Source organism: Bacillus rossius, chromosome 12 (genome assembly GCF_032445375.1).
Source record: "Bacillus rossius redtenbacheri isolate Brsri chromosome 12, Brsri_v3, whole genome shotgun sequence".
NCBI lineage: Eukaryota > Metazoa > Arthropoda > Insecta > Phasmatodea > Bacillidae > Bacillus > Bacillus rossius.
Window position 1 is genome coordinate 24,996,314 of NC_086339.1, and position 26,666 is coordinate 25,022,979.

General features: G+C 38.8%; 1 protein-coding gene across 1 annotated transcript in view; it reads left to right on the forward strand.

The window, feature by feature from the left end:
• LOC134537732 (meteorin-like protein) overlaps window positions 1-25,816 on the forward strand; it is a 104,127-nt gene extending 78,311 nt beyond the window's left edge. The window contains exons 2-4 of the mRNA XM_063378481.1: window positions 13,005-13,387; window positions 18,151-18,207; window positions 20,594-25,816. Coding sequence (XP_063234551.1) covers window positions 13,005-13,387; window positions 18,151-18,207; window positions 20,594-20,964 — 811 coding nt within the window. The 3' untranslated portion in view covers window positions 20,965-25,816. The remainder of the gene's footprint in view (window positions 1-13,004; window positions 13,388-18,150; window positions 18,208-20,593) is intronic.
• Window positions 25,817-26,666: the final 850 nt, after the last annotated feature.

Sequence of the window (26,666 nt, forward strand, 5' to 3'; positions counted from 1 at the left end):
AAGTTCTACACCCCCCCCCCCCCCCCCCAGAAACCAGTTGTCGCTACATTAATATTCCGACAAAAATGATTGTTTCTGAAACCAATAAAATATTTTAATATAATTAATGAATTTCTTGTAGAATAATAAAATCTGGTGGTTGGATGTTATGTGTAGTGTGAGTAGATTAAATACAAATTTAGTAATTTTAAGACATTTATTTTCTCTGGCTATTCTGAAATCCTAGAGTGCCCCCTCCGAGGTGAACCTCTGGATCCACCACTGTGAACAACGTAGTACAGGTTCTTGAAAGCGCTCAAGGGACTTGCATCACGCCTCCATCCTTCTTTCGGATTCGGGTTGCCAGGCAGGCAACGCCATGCGACGCGGTCCTAGCGTTACGCCCTCGATACGCGGGAGACAGGCGCGACGGTGCCAGTAAATGGTCCCCTATGCTCGGCTGTCCGCCCACACCATCCCCCACAGTGGTTGTGGGGGGGGGGGGGGTGATGCCAAACCTTCCTCCATGCTGGTCCGGGGCTCGTCTTACGATCCCTCTCGCCCGCCTTTGTCCGCCGCAGTAGGTCAGGACATCCCCCCCCCAACCCTCTTTTGTATTTGTCCTGCTGCTGTCGGGGCACCTGCCCTTAGCGGCAAGGTGTGCGCCCTCTAACTCGAGTATAAAAGCTTATTACACCCTCAGGTACCCCCTCCCCTCCAGCCTGGTACCCACTCTGCTTGTCATCTGATTTTCCAAACTAAAAAGGTTTTTTTTTTTTGCGAATTAACTGTATAAATATGGACGGTGTTATGTAAAAATGGTTCAACCCACAAACATTTTCAATAACCGGTATTGTGACAGTGCGTTGAATGTTTGGACGCCAAGATGGCATAGTAGCAAGGAATGTCGGTTAAAAACATTTAGCTCAATTAAAAGTGTCATTTTACCTACACATTCCCCCCCCTCCCCTCCCCTCCCCCATTTGTTGGTTAACTCATTTGTGCATAACACCATCCAATTAATCCTGTCCTTTAAATAAAACTTTTGTGTGTTCGAGTAGGTTTAATAGTTTATGGTTACAATCGTGGGCGTATACCGTTTTCGAGAGGGCGGGGGTGGGTGGTGGTTGATCTTTTAAAAAATCCCCTTACGAAACTTGGTATGACATACAAGCAACTTGTCCACAAGATAACTTTGTGTACGTTACTAACCCCCTCGCGAGATACCCTTGAGTCGCATATTCTGGGGACTCCCGCAAATCCCGCAGATTTCGTGTAAACAGCGTCATATTTTTAACATACTTCTAATGTGTACTATTAACTCTTTAAGTGCTCCTGCTACTAGTCTAGAAAAAAAAGTGCGCGAAAATGAACTTATCCTTGCTCGTGAATTAAAATTCAGTTGCACATTATTTTTAAAAAAAAATTTGCTTCTGGAATAATTTTTCATCACAACTAAGCCACGTTGGTTTTTAATTTAAACACGTTATGTTATTTTCTTAAGTCTTTTGAACGCCCTTTTATTTCAAAAGCATACTTCAATTGATTTTTAAAATTCTAAATTTTAGTGAAAGTAAAATTGTGCATTCGTAAATTACTTTCACATCTGTGGACATAGATGTTTTTTTACTACACGACGGCTTTGACTAAGTCTTCCTAAATGTTTACTGAACTCGAAAAATTTGCTGCTTCATTTTGTAATTTGTTGAAATTCGAACTAATTTGCCTTTGGCCTGCTTTTACAGTTGCCCCGCACATGGTTTGAAGGACTTGAGCCAGTGAAAAACCTTTAACAAACCAGTAATAGTCCGATAATGTAGAGGACCGTGAAGTCTATCCTACAAGTCAATGATAAAACCCATGAGTGGTGAGTAATAAAAGCTGTATAGTTTGCTGCATTGCAAGTATACCTACGCATGATTTTATCTCCACGTAATGCAAAAGATCAGGAACTTTTTTTGTTTTTTTTTTTCTTACCAGGCTCGCTTTTGGGGAATGCTACAGTTTGTTCACAGGGATGAGAGCCACACCCGAACAGTTCCGAAGTTCTCCGAGGTTTGCTGATTACTCGAGGGAAAAAAAAATCATATTGCAAGGATTTATAGATTTTATGGTAATGGAATACTTTATATAACGTTAATCTATCCTAACCAACCTTTCATTTTAGTTGCGATCATCTTACCTCCCGGAAACAAATAACTATTATAATGATCCCAACCTAACCTTGTCTTGTTCCGCGTTAAACCTCGGAACTGTTCGGTTCGCGTTGTAGCTTTAATCCCTGTGAACTAGAGGGCTCTCCACGCATTCGCGGTCTTTCTCGTTAATTGGCCCATCGACATGTATCGCAAACATCATCCGGAAGCCAATAATTAAACGAGGCGAAACGGGCGGCCGTTATCTGGTGGAAGTGGTTTCGGCTTTGCAGCTACGCGCCAGCCCCCTAATCGCTCGTGGATGCGGTCAGGGTCGTATCGCACAGGATACACGCCCGATATCAACCCCAGCGACGCTATCTTTGCGGTTGGGGCCCGTGCGACAAGCTGCGCTGCCCCCCTTTGCCCTTCGAGCCTCGCCACATTGTTAGGACTGTCGCACATCCGGAACTCGATTTAGACCGTCGAATGTCTTTCACATGTCGATAAAGCTCGACATATCGCACTAGAGGTCAAGAGAGTAGTCAGGGAGGGACCATCCCTATTAAGCTTTCTTATTAAAATGACTGATATAGTTCATTTTATGACCAATCAATACGCAAAATAAGAGAGTAGCCTCACTCAGATAAAGTGTTTTTAAAAAAAATTCTGTTGTTTTTTTATATATATTTCCGGAGGACTCATCGCTTATCTGGTGGATATTCCTAACCAACCCCTTCTACACCCTACCTCCAACCCCCCGAGAACAGGCTTATTAAAAATACATTCTTATAGCTCACCTCTTCAACAACCCGTACTTGAGATGTCTCGGATGTTGATTTCTCGATACGGCCGCGAGAATTTCCAATTCGGCACTTCATATTTTGTATCTTAGTATGTTCAATCAATTTGTTATAGAATTAGCATTAGAATGTACATATATATTAAAAACACTAAACTAAACTATCGGTTTCGATATATTGGGGTGTTCTCGGCGACCGTGATTGCAAACCGTCCACGCTCTTAACTCGACACTACCCCTCCGGTGTGACTCAAAGTTATGAGAACCTAGTGGGTCTTCAAGTGGTTTGGAGTCCACTATAATCTTGGAGGTCCCGTCGCCTTAATAATCTTCGTAACCATGCGATCTACAAATCCTATCAACAAAAAATATCGACCTGTCACTACAGCGCTGCTGGTTAAATGAGATTGTAGTCGAGAGTTTTTACTTCGTGAACGTTTTTCGTTCCACATTATTCTGGGACATTATAGCTTCTTATTTATCATCTAGTTAAAGCGATCGCACTTAACCTGTCCAATCGAAGTGCGGACATGGCTTAATCTCGCTGACCGAAGTCGTTATAAAAATGAACAGGAAAAACAACAGTCTCTATTGTGTTCAAGGCTTCGGGACTTTTTTTTATTGTGTATGCTTTTCCTGTTTCCTCAGTGGAAATGTCCAGCGTAGTGCAATGCTGAAATTTCGACTATATAATAATACTCGTTTGTTTCATTGTTATCAAGGTGGACAAACAACAGTTGCAAGCCATAAGGAAAGTTTGATGAAAGTTTTTTTCCCCCTCTACCGTAAGTGTTTTGAATAATTAAAGAAAAATACCGCTTTCTCTTACTCAGTGTTTTTACCGCACAGAATCAAGGCCTTCAATCTACTTTCCCTTCCGCAATTTACCTGGAGCGAGTTTAATTGCATTGACGCGCGAATGTTTCTCCTTGGTCTCGCGTTTGCCGCTAGATGTCACCCAAACATATAATTTACAGTGATATTAGTATATGCACGTAAATATGAATTCAATTAAATTTGTCACAGCTACATTAGAGCCAAAAGTATATTTTTTTAAAAGATTTTTTTTTTCTCTCACACAGAAAAAAAAATGGTATGCGGCCTCTGTTAATCCAGTCTGATTTCTTTGGTGGGCGTGATGCATCAGCCGGGCGAGAGATGGCAGCATGCTCTCCATCACAGTAGTGATGGGCAGAACGGATCTTTTGACCGAATCGGTTCTTTTGGATCAGTTCCGTGAGATGATTCGTTCAGAACGATTCGTTCATCTCGGTCAATTCGTTCTTTTCTGTGTATGGGATCTGGCTCTTTTATCAGGTGTCGTAACTCGTTCATCCTTTAGAGTATTACGTACGTGTTTTTGTATTTGAATTTGAACATTGCTTTCCGTAGCCAGTGAATCACAGTTGCGTATATGAAACAAGATTATTTATATTTTATTAGTTTTTAAGTTACAAATATTAATATATAGGCTATTTACACTCTAGTGACAGTAAAGTGTTTACATGTAGACCAACACATTTAGAGAAAAAAGACAAAAATTTAATACTACTGCAATTCAGTATGAAGAGAAACAAATTAAGTACATTAATTAACCCAAAAATGGTAAGTGTGAACATTTGTAGTTACTTTCCCTGTTATTTTTTAATTCATACGTTTTTTTTTGTTTTTTTTTAGTTTTTTATTTCCAAATTTGTGTATGTGAATGTGAAAAAGCAATTTTAAACCACTACTTAACAGTTGACATTTTCAGGTATAGATACTTTTCATGTTACCCTATTTTATTTGATCAGTTACCGTTTGCTCTTGTGAACATGCGCACGCTGTGATTACTAATTCTTCAGACTCCTGACGTCATGAATCATTTTACGAACGAATCAGACCGGGCGCGTGACCGGTTCTCTCATCTCGTTCTCTCGTTCTCTCCGCGTTTTCGTTCTTCCGAATCTTTCAAGGTACCGGCTCTCAAAGAGCCGGTTCTTTACATCGCGAACGAATCGCAAGATTTCGTTCTCTCAAAGATTCGTTCTTTTTGAACGAATCGTTAACGAATGACCCATCACTACATCACAGGCGAGAGAGAGCGAGCCAGAGGAATGACGGCCGTTGGCGCCTCGGGGCCGGCACAGAGCAAGCACTCCGAGTGGAGATAGCGGCGTCGCGTCACGTCTGCCCTTCTGCCCTTCTGGCTCCCAAACAAGGCTGCCAACCTCTGTGGGGCCCTCGTCACTTCCCATCGCCCTCTAAAACATGTGTCATAAATCAGTGACCAAATAAAAAAAAAAACACGTTGTACATATTCCAAAAGTACAATTTAGTCAATATGAAAAGTATTTGTTCATCACAAATAACCAAATTAAAGATAACATTGAAAGAAATTAAATTTACACTGATAAAATATACTTAAGTTAATTCTTCTGTCGAGAGAAGATATATTAGTCAAATCTGCATACTATTTCTAAGCATTCAGATAATACGAACATTAGTAGAACTGTTTTAAATCACAATCTATTAGACGTGTCTGCGCTAGAATTAATGAATAAAATATATCATGATCTATTTAAAGTTTTTTCTACGAACTTAGGAACGTGTGATTCTAATTTTTGTGAAAATCCCATAATGTGTGCAATGGTACACAGCCTCTTAAAAAGTTCGAAGATTTAAAAGTTTGAAACGGTAACGAATACAACTTTTTGTTTTTACTCGACAACCATCTTGGGCACCAAACGTTGTCGTGCGATACGACTGTCCTCCACTTACAGGCAAACAACTTCGCTCCGTCGTATTGGCCGGCCAGTTGTTCGGCCATGTTGGTGGTAGCGTGCGGCCTGCGGTCCAAGTGAAATATCGTTTATTGCTGGCCGGAGGTGCCGAGAGTAAACTAAATCTCTCTCGTGTATGGGGCCCTGTCTCGCGCGCATATGCAATGCGGGGCTTGCCCGCGTCGGCTGCCTTTGAAAGACACGCGCGCGGAGGTAAATGGCCCGTGATACGCCCACGTATTCGCTCTCCTCCTTGCCCTCTTCCTTCCTCTTTGGTCTCCCCTCTCCCTTCACCAGGCGCGCTCTGCTCCGGGCGGGCTGCAGCCACGTCGCGTGGGACGCGGGGCGCGAGTTGTCAGCTCTTTTAACGAGGACATTAATATCGCGCGGCTGAAAGGGACATATTTATTTCACCCTTCCTCCTCTTCTTGGTCCTTGGCGCTCAACGAAACCATTGAATATATATAATGTATAGAAGTCGCGAGCCCAGGTTAAATTTTCTGTCCGGTTTCTCAGAAGAATTGTTGTAGTTCCAAGCTCCGCCGCTGCGATCGCTTTCATCGCTGGGTATCGGCCGTATACGCCCCTGGTGGTATTTGGCAGAACTAGGTTAACCAGCCCAGTCGTGACATGATCCTTCACCCCCCCCCCCCCCCCAACCACCTTCGAAAATCCAAGACCAACGATTCAAATTAACCGGCAGGTCTTATCAGCATCGTTAGGCGACCTTGAAGAGGAGCTTCCTTTACCGTCGTTTGAGAATGATGAAATCCCAAAAGAAGCTAGCCACGGAAATCACTGAATGATGGGATTCTGTACCCGAGTGAAGTGAAAATTAGCTATTAAAACTTTGTATTGGGCCAATAGTCAGTGTTCCGTTCAAAATATGGTTTTATTTTAAAAGTAAAATACTTATTTAAACTATATTTCGCGTTTGTACAAATTTACTTTTAGATATTGGCAAGGAAAATCAACATACCTTAAATAACCTTCTCTTATTCAACGTTATCTGTTAAGTAGTAAAAGGGGTAGATATTATTTTTAAAAATAAAAAAAAATGGAACCCACTAAATCAGTATTGGCAAGATATATATAAATTCAATAATAAAATACGCATATTAAAATTTTTTTTTATTTAACTTTTTTCGGTAATAAAAATTCAGGATGATTTTGGTTTAATTGGTTTACGTATATTGCTATATTTTCTAAATCACATAGAAAAGGGAAAAGAGTACATAAGTGAAAATTCAAAAATTTAGTTTAAGTAATACTAGCCATACCAAAAAATCAATATGCGAGATAAGAAATTTGGTAACTGCTCTACATTTCAAATAAAAATGCATTGGTTTCATGAATACTGAAATGTATGCGTAATAAGGCATATTATGTTATTATCCTAAGCATGACTATAACTAAAAATTTTACAGTAATTTAAAACGATGACAGTCTTAACATACAATAAGTGCGCGATTCTTAGTTTATATTTTAATTGGCTTCTTCGTCAGATGGAAAAGAGTTAAGATTTCATCAAGGAAAAATATATTCTCAAAGTCACTAAACCGTGAGATAGAAAATAAGGTAGGTACTTAATTTTAAATAAAAGTTAAAATAGGCTTATGCTAAACCAATTAAAAATAAGTCGTAAAAATATTTTTATTTATTAACTATGTTCTATACTTGACAGTTCTTTGTGTATAATTCTTCAAAAATCTTTGGAATTTAATACATACTTTTCTTAAAATGGTAGAATATCAGCAATACCCGGAAATTACGTGAGCAAAGCCACGGGTTATTAGATATACTTTTACTATAAAATAAAAACAACTATACATTCATTTGCCAGTCTGAAATTTCATCGTACCACTTGTCAGAAATGTCACCATAAATGAGAGATAGATTTTTTTTGACGAATTTCAATTACGAGGAAACCTTCCGCAAGATTTTTTTCTTCGCAGTAGTCACTGGGACACCATTAATTTAAATCCACTAAGATAATAAAATTGTATGTATAATGATTTGTTTTTGTATATTTATATAACTTCCCAACCAATTTTTAATGATTTTCATGTGAATAAAAACTTGTAAAGCAATTTAATTAACTGTGTCATAATTCTTCTGATTAGATGGAAATACAAACTTTTCATCCGTAATATACGATGATAAAATATATTTATTATTGCAAAATAATATTCACTGTTCAAATGTAAATTTAAATAGATTATTCATACATGTTTCCTGCTAATTAATGGTTTAACATAATAATTTTTAGTATAAAATCCTTTTTCTCTTGTGTTAAAATGGGTTGCTAAAATGAGGAATTATAAATATATCACCTACTAAGTCAGTGTACAGATTTACACAAAACAGCAATATAGATAATCTTTTTTGGTAGTTTCTAATTTTCTGCCCTGAATAACATGAATTTGGTTGAATTCATACCAAAGTGAATTTTTTGAACAACTTAAATTGATGTCATAAATAAATATTTATTTTATATTAAAAATCCACAAACTGTTTTTAAAATATAATATTTATCACGCCAGATGGAATAATAAACAAAAAATAGCTCTTATATGTTGTCTGTGTTTAAATAATTGTATTATATTTCATGGAAATAATATTTACCTTTCGGTTATTAAAAGAAAATATATTTGTATTCAAAATACTTGCGCATCGTTTTTACGAGTATAACTTGTGTATCTAACCTCAAAGCAAGGAATATAAAGAATGGCAACTCAATGCTATAACAAAAACTCTTATTTTCTTTGGAGATCCGGGAAATGTGCGTTATTTATAAGCAACTTAACATAGTAAATCGTTAACTTTTCAGATCTATGTTGGCAAAATTGATTTTTTTAGTGGTCATTCGTTACTGGGAATATTCACCATATAACGTTTAAGATTATTTATTTTGAATTACGAAACAACCAAAACATTCTGTAAAAATGCTTCATCTTATGTTAAAAAAATTATAAACTGCATAGCCACAAAGTATGACATCATACCATTAGTTTCAGTTACTAATAACATTACGTGCACGCGTTTGAACAGTCATTGCAGCCATAGTTGTTTCATAGCTACCAAAATCATTCAACGTTTTCAAGAATTATTCCAAATTATGTTTTGCCATTTTACTCAATGCACCACTCCGTTAACACAACATTTTATAAATTCTGAACTACGAATGTCAGTATTTTTTTTTTTACGTTATTACGTTTAAGAAATTTATGTACTTTTCTTATAATTAAAACATTTTGATGTTGGCATCTTTTAACCGCACTTTTTTTTTTCGGTGGCCGTACTCCTCCAATTCAGTTGCGCCCGCCCGTATCTAAGCGCTCGGATTTCAACAAAAGGCACCGCCTCTCGATAGAGTGAGACAGAGAATTACGCGCATGACCTTGAAAAAAGCGACGCTACAGCGCTCTGGTGTGGAAGCTGGTAACTACGAGTACCCTCTTGTGGAAAGAAGAGCTGTCTAGCGGCGGAGCTAACAACTACCACAGTTTTGGATCCGAAAATTGGAATAATAAATCCTATCCCCTCGCGACTTCTATAAGTTATATATATTCAATGACGAAACCCACCCGACGCGCTCGGGACACGCCTTCTCCTCTACTCCATCATCCTTGGATCTTCCCGCGAGCAGCCTCCTTTTCACAGACGAGAGAGCCAAAACCCGAAGTTTATGTTTTTTTTTCTTCCGTATCTTTAATGTGGCTATCCTAATCAAATCAACCGTCCACAATGTTTTAAAGTATTTGTAATGTAGCTAACCTAACCTAATTGACCATTAGTATCATTTTATCAACACCGCCATATTTATTTACAATGAACTAAAAAAAAAAACCGAAGATGCACTATCGGGAGTTTGGCTCACTCTTCTGTGAAAAGAAGGCTGCCCATCTTCCCGCTCTACATAGCAGTGTTGCCAACTCGTACTGTAATTGTGGGGACATACGGTAGAATAGGTGTGTGGTAATAATGTTTGCGCGGTAATACGGCTAGATAAATCTCTTTGCACAACACATATTTCTCTTTCATCTTTCTTTAAATGTAATAAGTTTAAAAAAAATTAGTTTGTTACTATCCTAAACTTAAAAAAAAGTTTTATTTGGAGTTTATGTTACATTGCAGTGATTTCCAGGCTGGCAATGCGCAAATAGAAAAAAAAATATGATCGTCCATTCATGAGTTGATATAAAAATAGAATAACAGATCTTAATCGTAATACATTCTGGAAAATCAGGAAATTCACTTTAAATACTGGAAAAGTCATGGGAATTTCCCAATGATAGTATTTTGAAGGGACTATGCCATCCTACAGTCTGCCATCATTCAAACCGTGGAAGAATTTTTGTTGGAACTATGCCAGCTATGATGATTTTGGACGCTGTATTTTTTTTATAATTTCTTTCAGAAAATTGTAAAACAGTTGAAATATTTTTAAAAATGTCATTTTTAAATTTTTGTCAAGGAAGGTTTGGAAATGTTTAGTAAATCGTATTTCAAGATTTTTTTTTTTTTTAGGATATCCTGGGCCGTATTCTAGGTACACCGCCGTAATTTTTTTTTCTCGTCAATAAAACTTTGAGTATCATGGTCGCGATTCTTGCTCCGACTGACTTCCCAGTGTATAAAAGCCAGCCGACAAGTCAGCGAAACTGTAACGGTGACCTTGGTGGGCGCGACAAGGTTGGTAAGCCTGCTCGCGCGCGGCGGATCGCAGCGCTGTGAATGCAGAGAGTGTGCCCGTCATACGACACGATGCCATTACGACACGCTCGACCGCCGCGCGCCGTCGTTTAAAAAAATACGCTCCGCCGCGAATGAAAAGTCTAATCTGACATATTGTACCTTGACAACGCGGTTATACACAACGAACGCGTGAATGATATAAAGCTGGTTTCGCGACAGTTTGGTTATATGCATGGCATAGACCGCACGTCCTACAGCGCAGTAAAAAATAAAAATGTATGACTCCCAACATTGAATAGTAAACATTTTTATAGCACTAGCGTTTTTTTTTTTTTTTTTTTTTTAATTTTTTGAATGCGATATTGGGCATTTGTTACTTGATCTTAGCCGTTTTTACGTAAATTGAGACATTTATATTTTATTTCTTAGTTGTTTTTTTTTTCTGTTTTGAAAACGCGAACTAATGTTGTCTCCCTTCCATCGCCGCTGCCGTGGGCTGCAGCGACGGCAGACAGAATGCGCGCGGTCTGAGCGGACCGGGAACCAGATCACGAAGTGGTGAAGGAGTGGAAGAGGACCGTGGAGAGGGGAGAGGCTGAAGGAGGGAGAGAGAAAGAAGAAGAAAATAAAAAGACTAGTCATGTTCCTGCATGCATGGGTTATTGTCTCTCTCGCCGGCTTGCTTTATCGCGGCGGGACCCTCCGAGCCCAGCCGTCCGTGGGACTACGCCCTCTCTGTTCCAGGCCCTCGGGGTAGGCACGGAACAAATCCAATTATACCTCGTCGGCCCAGCCCCCTACCATCCCTCCCCTCTCTCTTGACTCTGCCCCCTTACGAAACGGAAACAGAGAATAAAAAATGATCTCATTGGGATCTGTGGCGTTCGGGTTGGGCAACCACGAGTGCTGATCGACTGGCAACGAAATTGTTCCGACGAACAAAAAAAAAAATAAAGGTATTTCCAACCGCGGCGTGTGCTGTATTACATGTTGCTGCCTGGTGTTACAGATTCCGATCGCTTACGATTTACTGTCCGTACCGAAGGGGAAAGGCACACTAGGTAATTCGTATATATATAGAAAAAAATAACGTTCTTGTAATAGATACACAAGTGTCTACACAGGGGAAAAAATATATATGTTCTTTACAAAAGATTTATTTGGAAATCAGTTGCCAAGAAATAGTTTTGTAATACCACAAGAAATATATTGTAAATTTGTACAACACAAGACCAGTAGTTATTTTTGCATATTCGAAACACGTTTTTCGAGATAATACTGTATTTCTGACGAGAATTGGGGCTTAATTTTATATTTTTAATTTACGTTTCATTCAAGCATTATTTTTTTAAAACAATGATAAAGATAATAGAATATTCGATAATTGGACTTTATTTTGTACTTATTAATGTGCGCAGTTAATACTGGAAAACTATTGAGGGAATGGTTTACAAATAACTTTAAACTATTGCAGGAACTTGTACAATGTATAAATGCCCGGGTAATAATCCGAACCCAGTATTACTGCGAACGCTATTTTGTAGTGATACAGTTGGTTTCGTGTAAATTTATAAGTATCTGTAATTTCACATGGATAGTATTTCTGTTCCATTTACAGTGTATGTTTTCTGAAAGTTGAAATTTGCGTCTTGATTGCACTAAGAAAGATGACACTTTTACAATAAATCAGGTTGTTGACACTACACAGAGGACCTGCGACATTATAGTGACCTCCAAACCACTTGCTTCCGACTGTATGCGCAAAAGTGAGCCATGCAAGGGTGTTACGGTTCCATTTAAAATCTTCTAACAAGCATCTGGTCGCTGGAATAAGGCTTGTTTACAACAGAACGTGTCCTTATCGTGACGTGAATGACGTCACATTGTCGCACGGGAAACTGCCCTGCCTACAATTGCAATCTCCGATGTACGAATCTGCTGATTTATAAAGTAGTCACCAGAGTGCCGAAATAATTGTTGTTCAATTAATTTTTTTTGTTTATTGTTTTTCATGCATTGTAAATGAGTACGCAGCTAAGATTTGAATATTCACCAACTTGCGAATGTTGTAGGAGTTCGATAATATTTAGTTATTCGGTAAAAATCAAAAGTACGTGCTTGTAAGTGTTAACCAGCACTGCCGCCTGTCTCAAACGGGCAGCTCTAATCAATATTCCGTCTTCACGCCTTCCTACCGCACCGCTCCATTCTTACTCTTTGCCTTTTTTTTTTTTTTTTAATCAGGGGATTCAGGAACAGAAATAGGTGTGGTTTTCGTTTTTTGTTCGTATGTGTGTCCAGGATTTGTTGTCTTGACTGGCATTTATTGCAATTGTAGAAACTTGTCGTTATACCACTGTGTCCATCTTGTGTTGTTGATAATAGGTACACGTGGTTTGTTATCGGCGGGCTTGTGTTTTTGTTTATTTATTATTTCGCACTGTGACAGATTTCTCTAATAAATAATAAAGGCATATTTCTATTGCTTCGTTCCTATATGTAATCCCTGTTAGGGTATGATAGGAGATTAATCAATCTAGTAATAGTTTTATCTTCAAATCATATAATCTTCATATTTCGCACTGTGACAGACAGAGGGAAACAGGAGTGTGTGGTCGGGTGTTGCAGCGGACTGTCTGCGCCGGAGCGCGCCGTGACGCCCGTGTACCTGCGCTGCGCCCAGGGCCGCCTACATTGGGCCTACCCGCGCGGCGCCCTGCGCGTGGTGCTGCGCCTGGGCGCGTCGGGCCGCGAGTTCCGCGGCTGCGTGCGGGCGAGCGGGGCCCCGCGCGGGACTGCGCGCGTGCTGGTGGAGGCGCCGCGCGCGCGCCTCACTGCGCTGCTCAGCGAGCCGCAGGCGGCCCCCCGGTGCTTCCACAGCCGCGGCGGGCAGGCGGCGCTCTACGTGGAGGCCCTGCGCAGCGCTCCGCCCCAAGGCCGCGAGGTGCTGGCGCTAGACTACCACCTGGAGCCGCTGCCGCGCGGCCGGGCCGCCTACGACCCCGCCGAAGGTACTAACACTCCATTCCACCCCATACACATATCACATGTGTGGCAGAAGAAGGTAGGCCCTTCACTCCATTCCATCCACGTTTAATTACATATCATACGTGCGGCAGAAGACTTCACTCCATTCCATCCACGTGCTGCAATTACGTATCATACGTGTGGCTGAAGGTACTAAACTCCATTCCATCCACGTGCTAAAATTACATATCACGTGTGGCAGAAGGTATTTCACTCCATTCCATCCACGTTTAATTACATATCATACGTGTGGCAGAAAATGGTACATCACTGGTACTTCACTCCATTCCGTCCACGTTTAATTACATATCATACGTGTGGCAGAAGAAGGTTCTTCACTCCGTTCCATCCACGTTTAAATACATATACTTAGGGCCGTGAAAATTTCGCGAAATGATCCCGAGAGTAGCTGGAAGTTAAAAACACTGTAGCATCGTCTGTGTTTCGTGATTGGGTGAGTTACTTTGAGGTGCATGTCGATTGTTACAACAACCAATCACACTAATTCAGTGTGGAAGCAAACTCGTCCTTAAGTGGCTCGTGCAGACAAGGCAACGACTTCTCTCGCAGACGGCCGACAATCACAAGGAAAAAACCAGCTGGTGTGGGTATACCTTGTTGCAGTCTAGTAGGCGTTCAGATTTTTTTCGCGAAAATGTCCTGCCCCTACATATATCTACGTGTGGCAGAAGAAGGTACTTCACTCCGTTACATCCACCTGCTGCATCCACGTAGAAAAATTCGCGGGTTCAATGACCTACAGGATGAACTCCATAGTTCTACGTACACTCGGTCAAATGCCACCCACTCATTGGCTGCTGTCTTGTGAGACGTTCCAGCGTAACAGCCTGTGCCTGAAAAATTCGCGGATTCATTTCGTGATAGTCCAGAATCCAAAAAAACGTTCGTTTTTTTACCGCATCAGTGATTGGGTCGCTGTTTATCTGAATGATACTCGGCCAATGAAAAAACCTTAAACAAAAGAAGTATCGAATCACTAGCGTCCCTGTTAACATGTGTCACGAGTCAGAAGCCAATGAGCATATGTAATTTTCACCGAGTGCATAGAGGATCATGGAGTATATCCTACAGGTCATTGATATCGCGAATTTTTCCGGTCTCTAACAATTAAATTAATTACTAGGGGCAGGCATTTTCGCGAGAAGATCTGAATGCGTATTAGACTTCAAAATGGTATACCCGCACGTGCGGTTTCTTCCTCGTGATTGGCGGCCGTCTGAGAGATCCCGTTGTCTTATTTGACCGGGTCACCCAGGACTCGTTTGCTTCCTGCGTTGTTACAATCGACATATGTACATGGGATAAACTCACCCAATCACGAAACACAGACGATGCTACAGTGTTTTAATTATCATCTAGTCTCGATATCTTTTCGCGAAATCTGCCAGCCCCTATTAATTACATATCATATGTGAGGCAGAATTTTAATTTATTTGTAAAATCCAGTTTTGTTTGATCCAGAGATTATGGAAGATGGTGCATAAGGTCCGATTTTAGTCGTGGAGGGGGAAGGGTTGTTTGAAGCAAAAACGGGCGGTTGTTTGTTTACAAATGTATCAGCTGTACCTGTAATGGAGTTTATTTTGGAGGAAAATGGTCAACTCACGTCGTTACGTTTATATACTTCAGCCAGTGGTTTGGGTGTGTATAATAGGGTGACCAAATCATAAACTTGAAAAAACGGGACACATCCAAGGAGGGTTTGGGGGCGATACCCTCCAGCTAAAGGGGGTCCGATGGGCCTCCATCGAGACGTAATCATTGAAACATGGTATTTTTGTGCTAATTTGAGACCTATAAATCATTCTCAATTTACCTATGAATATGTAATTTAATTTAAATTGTGAGGTGTACAATAAATAAAAACAACAATTTTGCAGTGAATAATTATTTATTATAAGTATTATGACATACTTCAAAACATAATTAAACAATATAACTAAAATTGTTAGTCAAAGTTATGTTAAAAATCTTTAGGATTTCAATTGGGGATATTTTTCTTTCGTTCCAGCCAATTTTAAAATCTCTTTCTTTTCCAATATAAAGTTGTAAAAACTAGAACAGTCCATTTTTAAATTGTAGAGTACCTGCAAGATTGCAGAAAGGGTATCCACTTCCATCTTGTTCCTTTCATCCGTCCATTGAATGTTCATAAGCGAAAAGATTCTTTCAGTATTACCATTATGGGCAGGGATCGCAAAATCATATCTTCAAAAATTCAGAGTGTTGTTCTGGCCTGGTATGCGTTTTAAAAAAACAAACCCATTTTTCGTGACACTAATGTGGTTTTTTTATCTTCATCAGTCCATTCTTTAATTTTTTCACTTATAAATCCACTAATGGTGCCAGTTGATCAAATAGCAAAGTATCATTTATGTCATTGAAGTAACAAATAGTTTCTTCAATTTGTTCCCAACTGGGGATCTCTTTCAAAAGCATACATTTAAACTTTGAGAAAGTAGAGAATGGTACACTCCATTTTTCAAGATACTGTATGCAGAGTTAAACTGTTGAGGAGAGTGGAAGACAGCCCGAGGAGAGGCGCGACAAAAGTTTATCATCAACCCAACGTAAATACGGGACATTTAGGCGTCCCGGGAAACTTTTTCGGGACCCCGTGTACGATCGTTAAAAAACGGTACAATCCCGTTTTTACGGGACGTTTGGTCACCCTAGTGTATAACCAATGCAGAGTTCAATTGCTAAGGTTAAAAATAATAATAACTTTCGCCCAGTTACTGTGCAAAAATATATTGTTAGAATGTACGTATAGCTTGCTGTTTATCTACATTAAATAGGGAATTTTTTTTGGTTCCGTGGAGACTATCCTGCGTGATGCATATATTTTGAGCGTTTTCTGTGTTATTTTCCATAGACGTAACCTTCTCGAAGTAAGAAAATATATTGTATTTAAATTGCTGTGGTGCCCCTCGAGAATCGCGAAGGGGGGGAAACGGAAAAAAAATGTAGAATATGTTGATGGTTAATCTGCATGCCTGCCAGCGCTGCATAATGCATGGCAGCGCCCGGCATTGTGACGCTCGAATTGCGCGGCATTGTTCCGATATCGCGACGCGACACCGCCGACAGTGTCTTGTCGCGTGCCGGCGGTGGGAGCGGCCCGGTATTGTCTCGGGTGCGGCGGTGCAGTGTCGTGGCGCACACGTGGGCTGCTGATGTCATGGTAATGTCGGGCTGTGGCGAGAGATGTCAAGACACCACCACCTTCCCCCGTCCCGTTTCCATTAGAAATGCGACGACGTTTGAACTTGACTTCAATTGTTCTCCACACCCCTCGATGTATAACCATTCCTAGAGGTTTTGTTTCATACGTATTTTCTTGCCTTGGTACATGTCTGGCATAATAATATCAGTCGAGCAGATCTATCGGCGCATGCTGTAAATAAAAATAAATTGCATAATTTAACTAAATTGCATAATTTCTGCGACTGGATTCTGTCTGCACGTTAATTCGGCATCGATTTAATAAATTATTTTAAATCGTAACTACATTAAGGCTCTTTTTTTTTTCCCTCGTCGTTTGCTGTAAGTTTTCCTGTGAATTGATCACGATAGCGCGCTTACATATTACCTTTGTTTTGTGTCTACTAAGTTTTTCCGAAAGATATTTCCTAAGTGTCATCTAATTATGATTCCTTGTATGATATTTTACAGCTCGAAAATAATGCTTGGAAAATATGCTGAGAAAAAGAGTGACCCATATAAATGACAAGAAAATAAAATAAACCAACTACTATTTTTTTTATCTCTTTCGTTAGATAAATAATTTGTTTAAATCGTGTCAATTTGTTTACTTACATTTTCTTCAGCAGACCGTGAAGGAAAAACAGTTGTCTCAATAAATATTATATTAAAATACTGTCATATTTGCACTTACATATTGCATTAGCTTAACTATTTTGTTATATTTAGTACAAAAAATTGATTTTTATTTTGCTGGGTAATGTGATGTGTAATTGAAGTTTGCGTTAAATGATTTGTTTTACCGCAACTTTGTGTTGTTGTTTAGTTTTGGTGGTAAATTTATTTTCCGCACGTTTGTTTTCTTTTAGTCACACGCTGCATCAACCACTAGCACGACCAGGGACGTCGGAACGTTTTCATGAGTTGGGGGGAGGGGGGGTGGCGAAAAGATGTATCACACTTAACTCAGTCCTAGAGCAGGGGGTCGGAGGGCCCTCCCCCGGAAAATTTTGTAATTTTAGATACAAAATTGTGCTATTTAATGAGTTTCCGAACCATAATATTAAATATACCATTCCAAGAATTTGATGACGTAGTATGTATTAAATACTACTCTGACAGTAGGTGTAGTACAATTTAAATAAAATACCATCTAGGAATTTGCAATCATTTTACAGTATATTGACAATCATAAATTTGATTTTCTAATCAATGTGATCACCAATGCAACGTTTGTAACTACTGGTTGAGAACAATACTACTAGGACCAAACATTTATTCTGGGAAAAGGAGGGGGGTGAAATGCTACTCTCGCCCCCCCCCCCCCCCCAATCCATAACAGCACGGGGGCGACTCGCCCCTGCTGCCCCCCCCCCCCTCCCCTGTTCTGACGTCCCTGAGCACGACCAAGAGTCGAATGTCGTTGGTTCGATCCCAACTCCGTGGAACGTCTCAGCTTGCGCTCACAGGTGCCACTGCAACCGCCGAAGCTAATCCCACTTTTGTTTTTTCCTTCTTCCAGAGTGCCGGCCATGCACCACGGAGGAAATGGGCCACGCATACTGCACGAGTGATCTAGGTGAGAACATCATCGCTAAAGAGGGTTGATCCATGCTAAGCTAGAGTCCGTGTAGAGAAGAGCAGCAGTGCACCGCATGTCGGCAGGGGCGGTCCCAAGGCCCCGTGACTAGACCCCGCGGTGACCATTTTATTTGGTCATGGTTCTTTTTTCTAATGAGGGAATTAATTGAAAAGGAAATATTTAAATCTTATTAGCATCTAATCCATGATTTGATATGATAAAAAAAAAAACCTTCAAAATTGTATTGCCTCACAATGACGCAATTTTGCAGAAATTTGAATCGTAGGCGTTAATTAAACTACCCCGAGTGTAATTTTTCTATAAAGATAAACAATTTCTTAAGGTTTAAAAAATTGGTTGAATATAAAGTTCCAGGCTGGCCCAAAAACATATTTTTATAAGAGTTAATGTTTTACAGAATTAGGGACTATTTTGTGCTATTTTTATGCAGGAATAAGCTGTGATATGAAATATGTTATATAATATACTAAAAGGTCCTTAAATTGGTTCACCAGGTATTCATAGACACCCTTGTGTTACTCTGCTACAGTAGCATACGCAGAATTTCATTTCGGGAGAGGGGAAAGAATAGAACCATTTTACTCGCTGTTTGCTTTCAAATTCTTTCCTTGTGTTGGTGAGACTAGATTTTTTCGGGATTTGGGACGTAATATATACCCTCTCCCGTGTACGCTCCTCGGCGAAAATACATTGTAATTATTTATTTGAGGATCCAGATTCAAGTCCCGGCCTTTCCATTTTTTTTTTTTTTGTCACGCTAGGCCGTTGCCATTTCCTTGCGACCAGCTGGTTCTGTCGTCGAAGAGCATGTGGCCGGTAAACCTAGAGTCATGTCTTGTATTCCCGGCCGTGTGGATAAATTTAATTTTCCTCCGCGTATTAGAATTGACTTTTTGTGCTGCTGTCACTCCACTTTCATGGTGCGAAAGGCATCGGCGAATCCACGCAGAATTACCTAGCCGGAGTCTGCCGTGGTAATATAAGCCAGCCATGATTATCATCATCATCATCATCATCATCATCATCATCATCATCATCATCATCATCATCATCATCATCATCATCATCATCATCATCATCATCATCATCATCATCATCATCATCATCATCATCATCAAGCCCAATCCCCAGGGACCACGGTGTCTTCCGTGGTGAAATTCCTCGCCTTCCGCCTTGGCGCATCGTGTTCGAATCCCGGTGGGGTCTAACAGGAATTTTTCTTTACTTGGAAAAGTGACGGACTTTGCCTTGACCCGCTGGGTTTTACCTCTATTGCTATTCCATTTAAACTCCCCCACCCCTCACCTCTTTTTAGTATTCTACCCATACAATTCTTTTTGTCATTGCTCCATCCGTCTCATCATCATTACTCATCGTCCCCGATGTCTACGATAACGCTAAGATCTAATTCTTTATCTCAGTGTCGAACGTGCATACTTCCAAATTTAACGAATTCAGTTTCATTGCTGATCATATGTTAAAAGTTTCATTTTCTGTCTGACCGAAAACTTTCTTAAATAATTTAACGAGACCTGAGGCTAAGTCTCCGAAGCTTCAGTTGAGCCAGATAAACACATCAGCCTGTTACAATGTTACATTATTATCGTCATCCCCTTTCACCGCCTCCATCTCCCAATGTGGCATCATCCTTCGCCTCATCTCCATCCTCTACCTTATCCTCCTACACGTCCGTATCATCCCGCTGCATCCTACTTCGCCTCATCCTCCTCCTCCTCCTCCTACATCTCCCTCTGTCTCCTTCGCCGCATCATACTTCACCTCCTCCACCTCGTTCTCCTTGCACCCTCGTATCTTACGCTGCATCTACTTATCCTCATCCTACACCTCCTTATCCTCCTACACCTCATGCTGCAACTCATTCTCCTCATCCTATACCTCATACTACACCTCATCCTACTCATACTCATACTACACCTAATCCTACACCTCCTCCACCTCGTTCTCCTGCACCCTCGTATCTTACACTGCATCTACTTATCCTCCTACACCTCATCCATCCTACACCTCATCCATCCTACACCTCATCCTCATACTGCAACTCATCCTCCTCATCCTATACCTCATACTACACCTCATCCTACTCATACTACACTTCATCCTACTCCTCATACTCATACTACACCTCCTCCACCTCGTTCTCCTCCTGCACCCTCGTATTTTACACTGCATTTACTTATCCTCATCCTATACCTCATACTACACCTCATCCTACATCTCCTCATCCTACACCTCATCCTACATCTCCTCATCCTCCCTCCTCCACCTCCACCTCCACCTCCGCTCCCCCACCTGGAACCCCACGCCGTGTGCTGGCACTGACGGGACGACTGTGTTCGGGCAGTGGCGCGCGGCATCATCCAGGCGGTGGAGAACGACGAGGCGCTGGAGGTGAGCCGCATGACGGTGAAGCTGACCAAGCTGCTGCGCCACTCGACGCCCGACAACGACCCCGAGGGCGGCCTGGCGCTGCTGGACGAGGAGCGGCGCGGCAACTCGGTGGAGGCGGCGGCGGCGGCGGGGCGCGACCGGCGGGTGCGCATGCACGTGGCGTCGCACTGCGGCGCGCGCCACGGGCCGGGCGAGTTCGTGCTGATGGCGCGCCGCAAGCTGGGCGACCTGGTGCTCACGTGCGCGCCCCGGCTCGAGGACTGGGCGGAGGTGGTGAGCCGCACCAACCGCGACGGCAGCGCGCACTGCGTGCTGGAGAGCTAGTGGCCTCCCCCTAACTGGGTGCAGACTGGAACAACTCCGGACATTCACATTAGTCTTCAGACTGCGTGCTGGAGAGCTAGTGGCCTTCCCCTTCCTCACTGGGTGCAGACTGGAACAACTCCGGACATTTACATGATCCTTCAGATTAACTGTTTCTTTTAACTTGGGAGCGGGTGGCTAAGGTTGTACCCATTTTTTCAAAAGTTAGGTGAGCCATTAGGAGGTTAATAAAAACTGTGGATAAAATTTAATTGTGTATTTCTGTGGAAGTATTAGAGAAAATATTTCGGTTTTGCAAGAAAATTTTCAAGTAAATTACAGTAAAAGTTTGTCAAATTTCACGAATATGGCCGCACCAAGGCATGCAGAAACTCGGTTATTCAGACAAGGACCGCAACCCTTAAAACCAAGAAGTAGTAAGTGGCTGTGCCTGCAAAAGCTTGCACCTACTCGTATTTATCTTCTTTTTTTTTTCTTATGGAGCATTCCATAATGGTTTACTTTGGAACTTTCAGGTAGAAACTAAAATCACTAGGGTGTGTTGACATCTGAAAGGGCCTATTGTTTTTAAATTAATATATTTTAAGTCTGCAAAGTTGTAAAGTTCTCGTGTGGATATTACAGTTTACAGGTAAAACTTTAATTGAAGCTTCAACTCAAAATCCATGCCTATATTTATGTGTTCTTGGCTTTGATGCTGGGAAGTATCACCTTTTTTTGTTGGCCACCGATTTGCTAGATGCTTTAACCGAGTTGCCTATGATTCAATTTCTTTTTTAACTGAAGGTTTCTCATTGGTCCAGGGCCTCCTGTTAAAAATGTGGGCCAGCAGCAGAACAAGCACGGAGGTATGAATTTTTTAATTTTTCCCGTCTCTACCCATGGGGCTTGCGCATGGCATCTGTAGTGCTTCACAGAGTTGAAGGGGATGCTAGCGAAAGTGTGTGACTGTGCAAATCATGCTGTTGCGTAGTTGAGCTGTCAAGACAAGCTGGTCGCTCCCTAGTAGGGTGGCATGACGGATTGTGTGAAACTATATCATTTGATTCAATACGCATGCAGAACTTTCAGCACATTGTGTGTGGTAGCAAACATTAATACATTGTGAAAATGCACCACTTACTGTCGTTTAAAAGTGCAATAACTTGCCTAGTTTTAGTCGCAGATGAACTGTTGTCGTATGTGAGGGGCGACCGTCCAGACATGAAAGTGAGAAATATTTTTCTTATGACCGTATTGCTGTACATTTTTTATTTAAAAAAAATAAAGCTTTTTAGTAGTTACAAAAATTTGTTAGTGGATTAAAAAAAAAAAAAAAAAACATTCTGATTTTCTTGGTTGCATTATGTGGGTGAACCTTGTGGAAAAGCTTTCTTTTTTTTTTGCCATGTTTTCTAGCAGTGCTTTCTGTTGTCTTCCATAACGTGTTATGAAGTACTTTACAGTTAAAAACTGTTTTGTGTTTTTTTCAAATGACTTCCAGGAGTTTTTGCTTTCTAGTTCTAATTTCTAAGCTAATAGTCCATTCCGTTTTTTACAATACCTACTATATTTTCTATCTTTGCTCAAATATTTTTGAAGAAAATTTACCTATATTATTTTTATGTAAAACCCATGTATGAAGTGTACTATATTAAATTCTCCATATTGGAGGCAAAATGTAAAATAATTACTTGTTGGGTCACATTGAAAAAAGTATAGAGAGGGTTTTTATGGGCCAAACATAACTTAGGTATTTTTCGACTTATTTTTCTGTTTTGTTAAGAATACTGTACATAACATAAACTAAATAATAATTCACCCTCATTTCTGTACAGTTTTGTGCTTTTTTTATAAGTTGAAACACATAATGTTTATAACTCAAAAATATTTTGTGCACTGGGTGAGCAATAATCCACAATGTTATGTTGTGGTATATGCAGGATTATAAATTTTTGCAAAATTTTTTCAACATCAATCACCAGTACATGTTTATATATTTTTTTTAAAGTTGTACAAATTTTGTATAGGTTTGATATTATTTTTGGGGTGAGTTATTGAGTTGCAGACAAAAGTAAGATTTTAAGATCACCTATTTGTGAGGGTTATACAGATTTAACATACATATACCTCTATTTAAAATTAAATATTTCACTTGGTTTCATGTTACTTTTTTAACTACTATCCACTATTAGTGATCTGTGCTTAGTAAAGTTGACAGCAAATCAGTGAAGTTCTTCTACAAATTGAGTTTTAACATCTCATTTAGAGGCCAGTGTTCAAGTTGGTTTACAACTTAAATTGGTTTAATTTCATTTATGTGCATTAGAGCCAGATTTTAACGTAGTACTAGCATCAATGTTTTAGTAATTTTTTCAGTTTGTTAAAATCAGTAATTTGTTTGGCCCATTTCTGTGTTGAATAGATAATTATTTCTTTAAAATGAATACAACTTTAAACTGATTTATGTGACTCCACACACATTTCTTTAAAACAGAATTATATATAACTATTAAAACAAAATTAATTAGTGATAATTAGTATGGGAGCTGAAACAGTTGGTATTCATGTATCTTAACAAAGCCTGTGAACTTTGCAACTGTCATTATTTCATACACATTTATAAATAAGGCAAATTGGACTAATAGATAGTTTAAAGAAATGAGTACTAAACTGTGATGAAAGCTGTGTGTTTTTAGCATTTAAAAGTATTCCTTCTAAAGAAGGGGGTGGGGAAAGGTAGTGTTTGATTATTAGCTTAAATTATTTGTAAGCTTTGCTCCTGTGCCTTTAATTTTTATTTCGAATATTAAGAGTAAATTTTTCTCAACAACTTCACGAAGCTCAGAATTTCCTGCTATGTAAAGAGGTTGTTTCACAATAGAAGTTTCAATTATACGTCAGTCATTTGAATGAAAGATAGGTTATTATTTTGTGAAATTTTTTATAGGTGTCCTACAAGATTGAAATTTTAGCCAATCAAACTATCATTAAGTACAAAAACATTTGATCTGTTTAAAATGTAACATCTTTCGACAAAAATAAATGGAAATATGTTTTTTTTTTCTCCATCCATTTAATCTCTTAACATGGTTATATATAAGCCCTGGCTGTAGCTTTGGAGCCTGTGCAAAATTTAATCATGGCTTAAGGACTTGAGCATAAAAACTTCAGAAATTTGGAGTATATGTAAGATTAATTATTTTTTTTCTAAATATGTAAATATATTTTTAAGTAAAATTAACACATAGAGCACCAGCTAAATCACTGCTACTTTAAATTTCTTCTAGTATATAATATATGTATTTTCAATAATATATCTTATATTAATTCAATAACTTTTCTTTTTTTTTATTACTTATACTGAATTTTCATTAATTTTAGTGTCTTCTTTGTGGATTCATTGTGCCAAACAATCTTACAACAAAGTGTTTTTTTTTTGTTTTTACTTATCCAGTGCTTATTTTATAAAGAGGTTTTTTTTTCCTTATGTGTCAAGATCATTTCTTAATCACCTTTCTTTGTAGTTCTTGTTTTCATCTCTTTACCATCTTAGTTAATTCCAAATTAATAATTGTTTACTAATGCTAAAAGATGAAATTTTGTGCAAAATGAAAACCAAAATTTGATACATTGTGTGTTTAACTTCATATTAAATTTAAGTAATTCTCCTCTTGCATCTTCCCTTTTTAAATATGTTGTAAATCAACACATTTCTGTATTATAATTTCAATAATTGATTGAATAGTGTGCTAGACTTGTTCAAAGTTGTATAGCCTAGATATTTTTTTTATTTTGTATAAATGTATAATAAAAAAATTAGCTTTGACAGAGCAAACAGTGTATCAACCCTGTAAAAGTAGCTATAACAGTGAAAAGTGTATGAAGTATGTAAAGGTTTTTAAGTTGTACAGAGATTTTTTTTATATATTATATATATATGTAAAATAAAAGTTTGATTTTAATTAAGCTAACAGTGTGAAGAAGCTGTTAACATTTTTTTTTATTATATAAATAAGGTATAATATAGAATGAATTATCAGTTGTATTTGCCACGAAAAATTTTGTTCTGTTTGTTGCATTTTGTCTATGTGACAACTTCATGAACACCATATTTCAAATATATAACAATTGTATTGTTTTAAGAGTATTTATTGTGACTAAGTTCATAATACAGTACTAGGCTGGAAAGTCTTAAGAATACCGTAAATATGTTTAATGATCTCAGTAAAATCGCCTAAATTCTTTTCATACAAGATCTGTAATATTGTTCTTAGCAACCTAAAAATTATGTTTTTTTTTTTTTTTTAACCTAGATATGTCATTAGGTAGTATTTTCTTTGATTCTCCTTTGAATTTTTTTTTATTCTTACCACTTAATTGGTTGCATAATACATTTCTTGTTAGTGGGACTGAAAATAGTGGATTATATTGTTACGACATATCACTGTTGTGTTTTATACTGTTTATTTTAAATAACTCATGTGTGTGTTTACAGTTTAAGTTAACTAAAGCACTGGCTAACAACAATGTTATTGAAAAAATTGAACATTGATTTCAGAGCTATAGTTTTTTCTTCAAAGTTATGGAGACTGAAGGAATATATTAATTTTTTTTATAGATGCATCAAAGGTGTGAAATAGCTTTTATTACAAGTAACAAAAACTTGATTTAAATTTCTTCCATTTCAGATTGCTCTCGGATAGCTTTTAGTAATAACTATAGAACTGAACTTGCAATATGTGATAATGATAAACGTGTGTGTGTGTGTGTATATATATGTATATATATATATATATATATATATATATATATACACACATAGTTGGTTTACATGCTTGTAAAATTACTTGAATAAAAGAGAGTTTAAAAAGGGAAAGATATTTTTTTTGTTTTTTTCTTTATTTATGCCTTAACTATTTTTACCTTATGCTATTATACCCAGCAATCAAACTATTCACACTGTGGGGACCAGATGTGTTAGTTGTTAAAGCTAAAAAGAGGGGGTAAGAAGGTCTAAGTGAAAATGCACATTAATAGATGCATAGAGATTGTTCTGAAAATATCAACATGCTTGCATGCATACATATACAACATACTCAGTTTATGTGACATTACACCTGCCCTTTGAAGTAACGAGGACAATAAATTAGGGCATGATCTAAAATAGCACTTTTTTCTTTTACGTGGACTTTTATTTCAGTGCGTGAGGCATTAAATAAAATGCAACAATTTAGGCGGGGGGGAGGTCATTCAATTCAGGGTCCTTTGTTCGATTCTCGATGGTTGTATTAAAAGCAAAATGATGGCAAAACATCCTTTCTTCACAGCATTCACCAGCAGACACTACTTCCCCTCTCCCCCAATATTCCCCAATATTCCCCAACCAAACATTACCACCAAAACCACCTGCTGCTCACCTACCATGTAGCAACCTATGAAATCCATATTTCTTCCTCATGTCATTTGCTAGAGTGTTACTAGATTGCCATTTTGCTTCAGTTGTTTTCTAGGATGCAGTAGTGTCAGTTATTGTACTGCCCTCTTTTCAGCAGCCTTTTTGTCAGCCATACTTAAATTCTTGTCAAATCTAGCTAAAACTGAATTCTTTAAAAATTCAGGTAAATATAAAATTGATTTTCTGTTAGTTACTTATCAGCAGATTTCATTTTAACAATATTATGTTGTTTGGTTGGATCTCTGGTAAATATCTTTTCATGAAG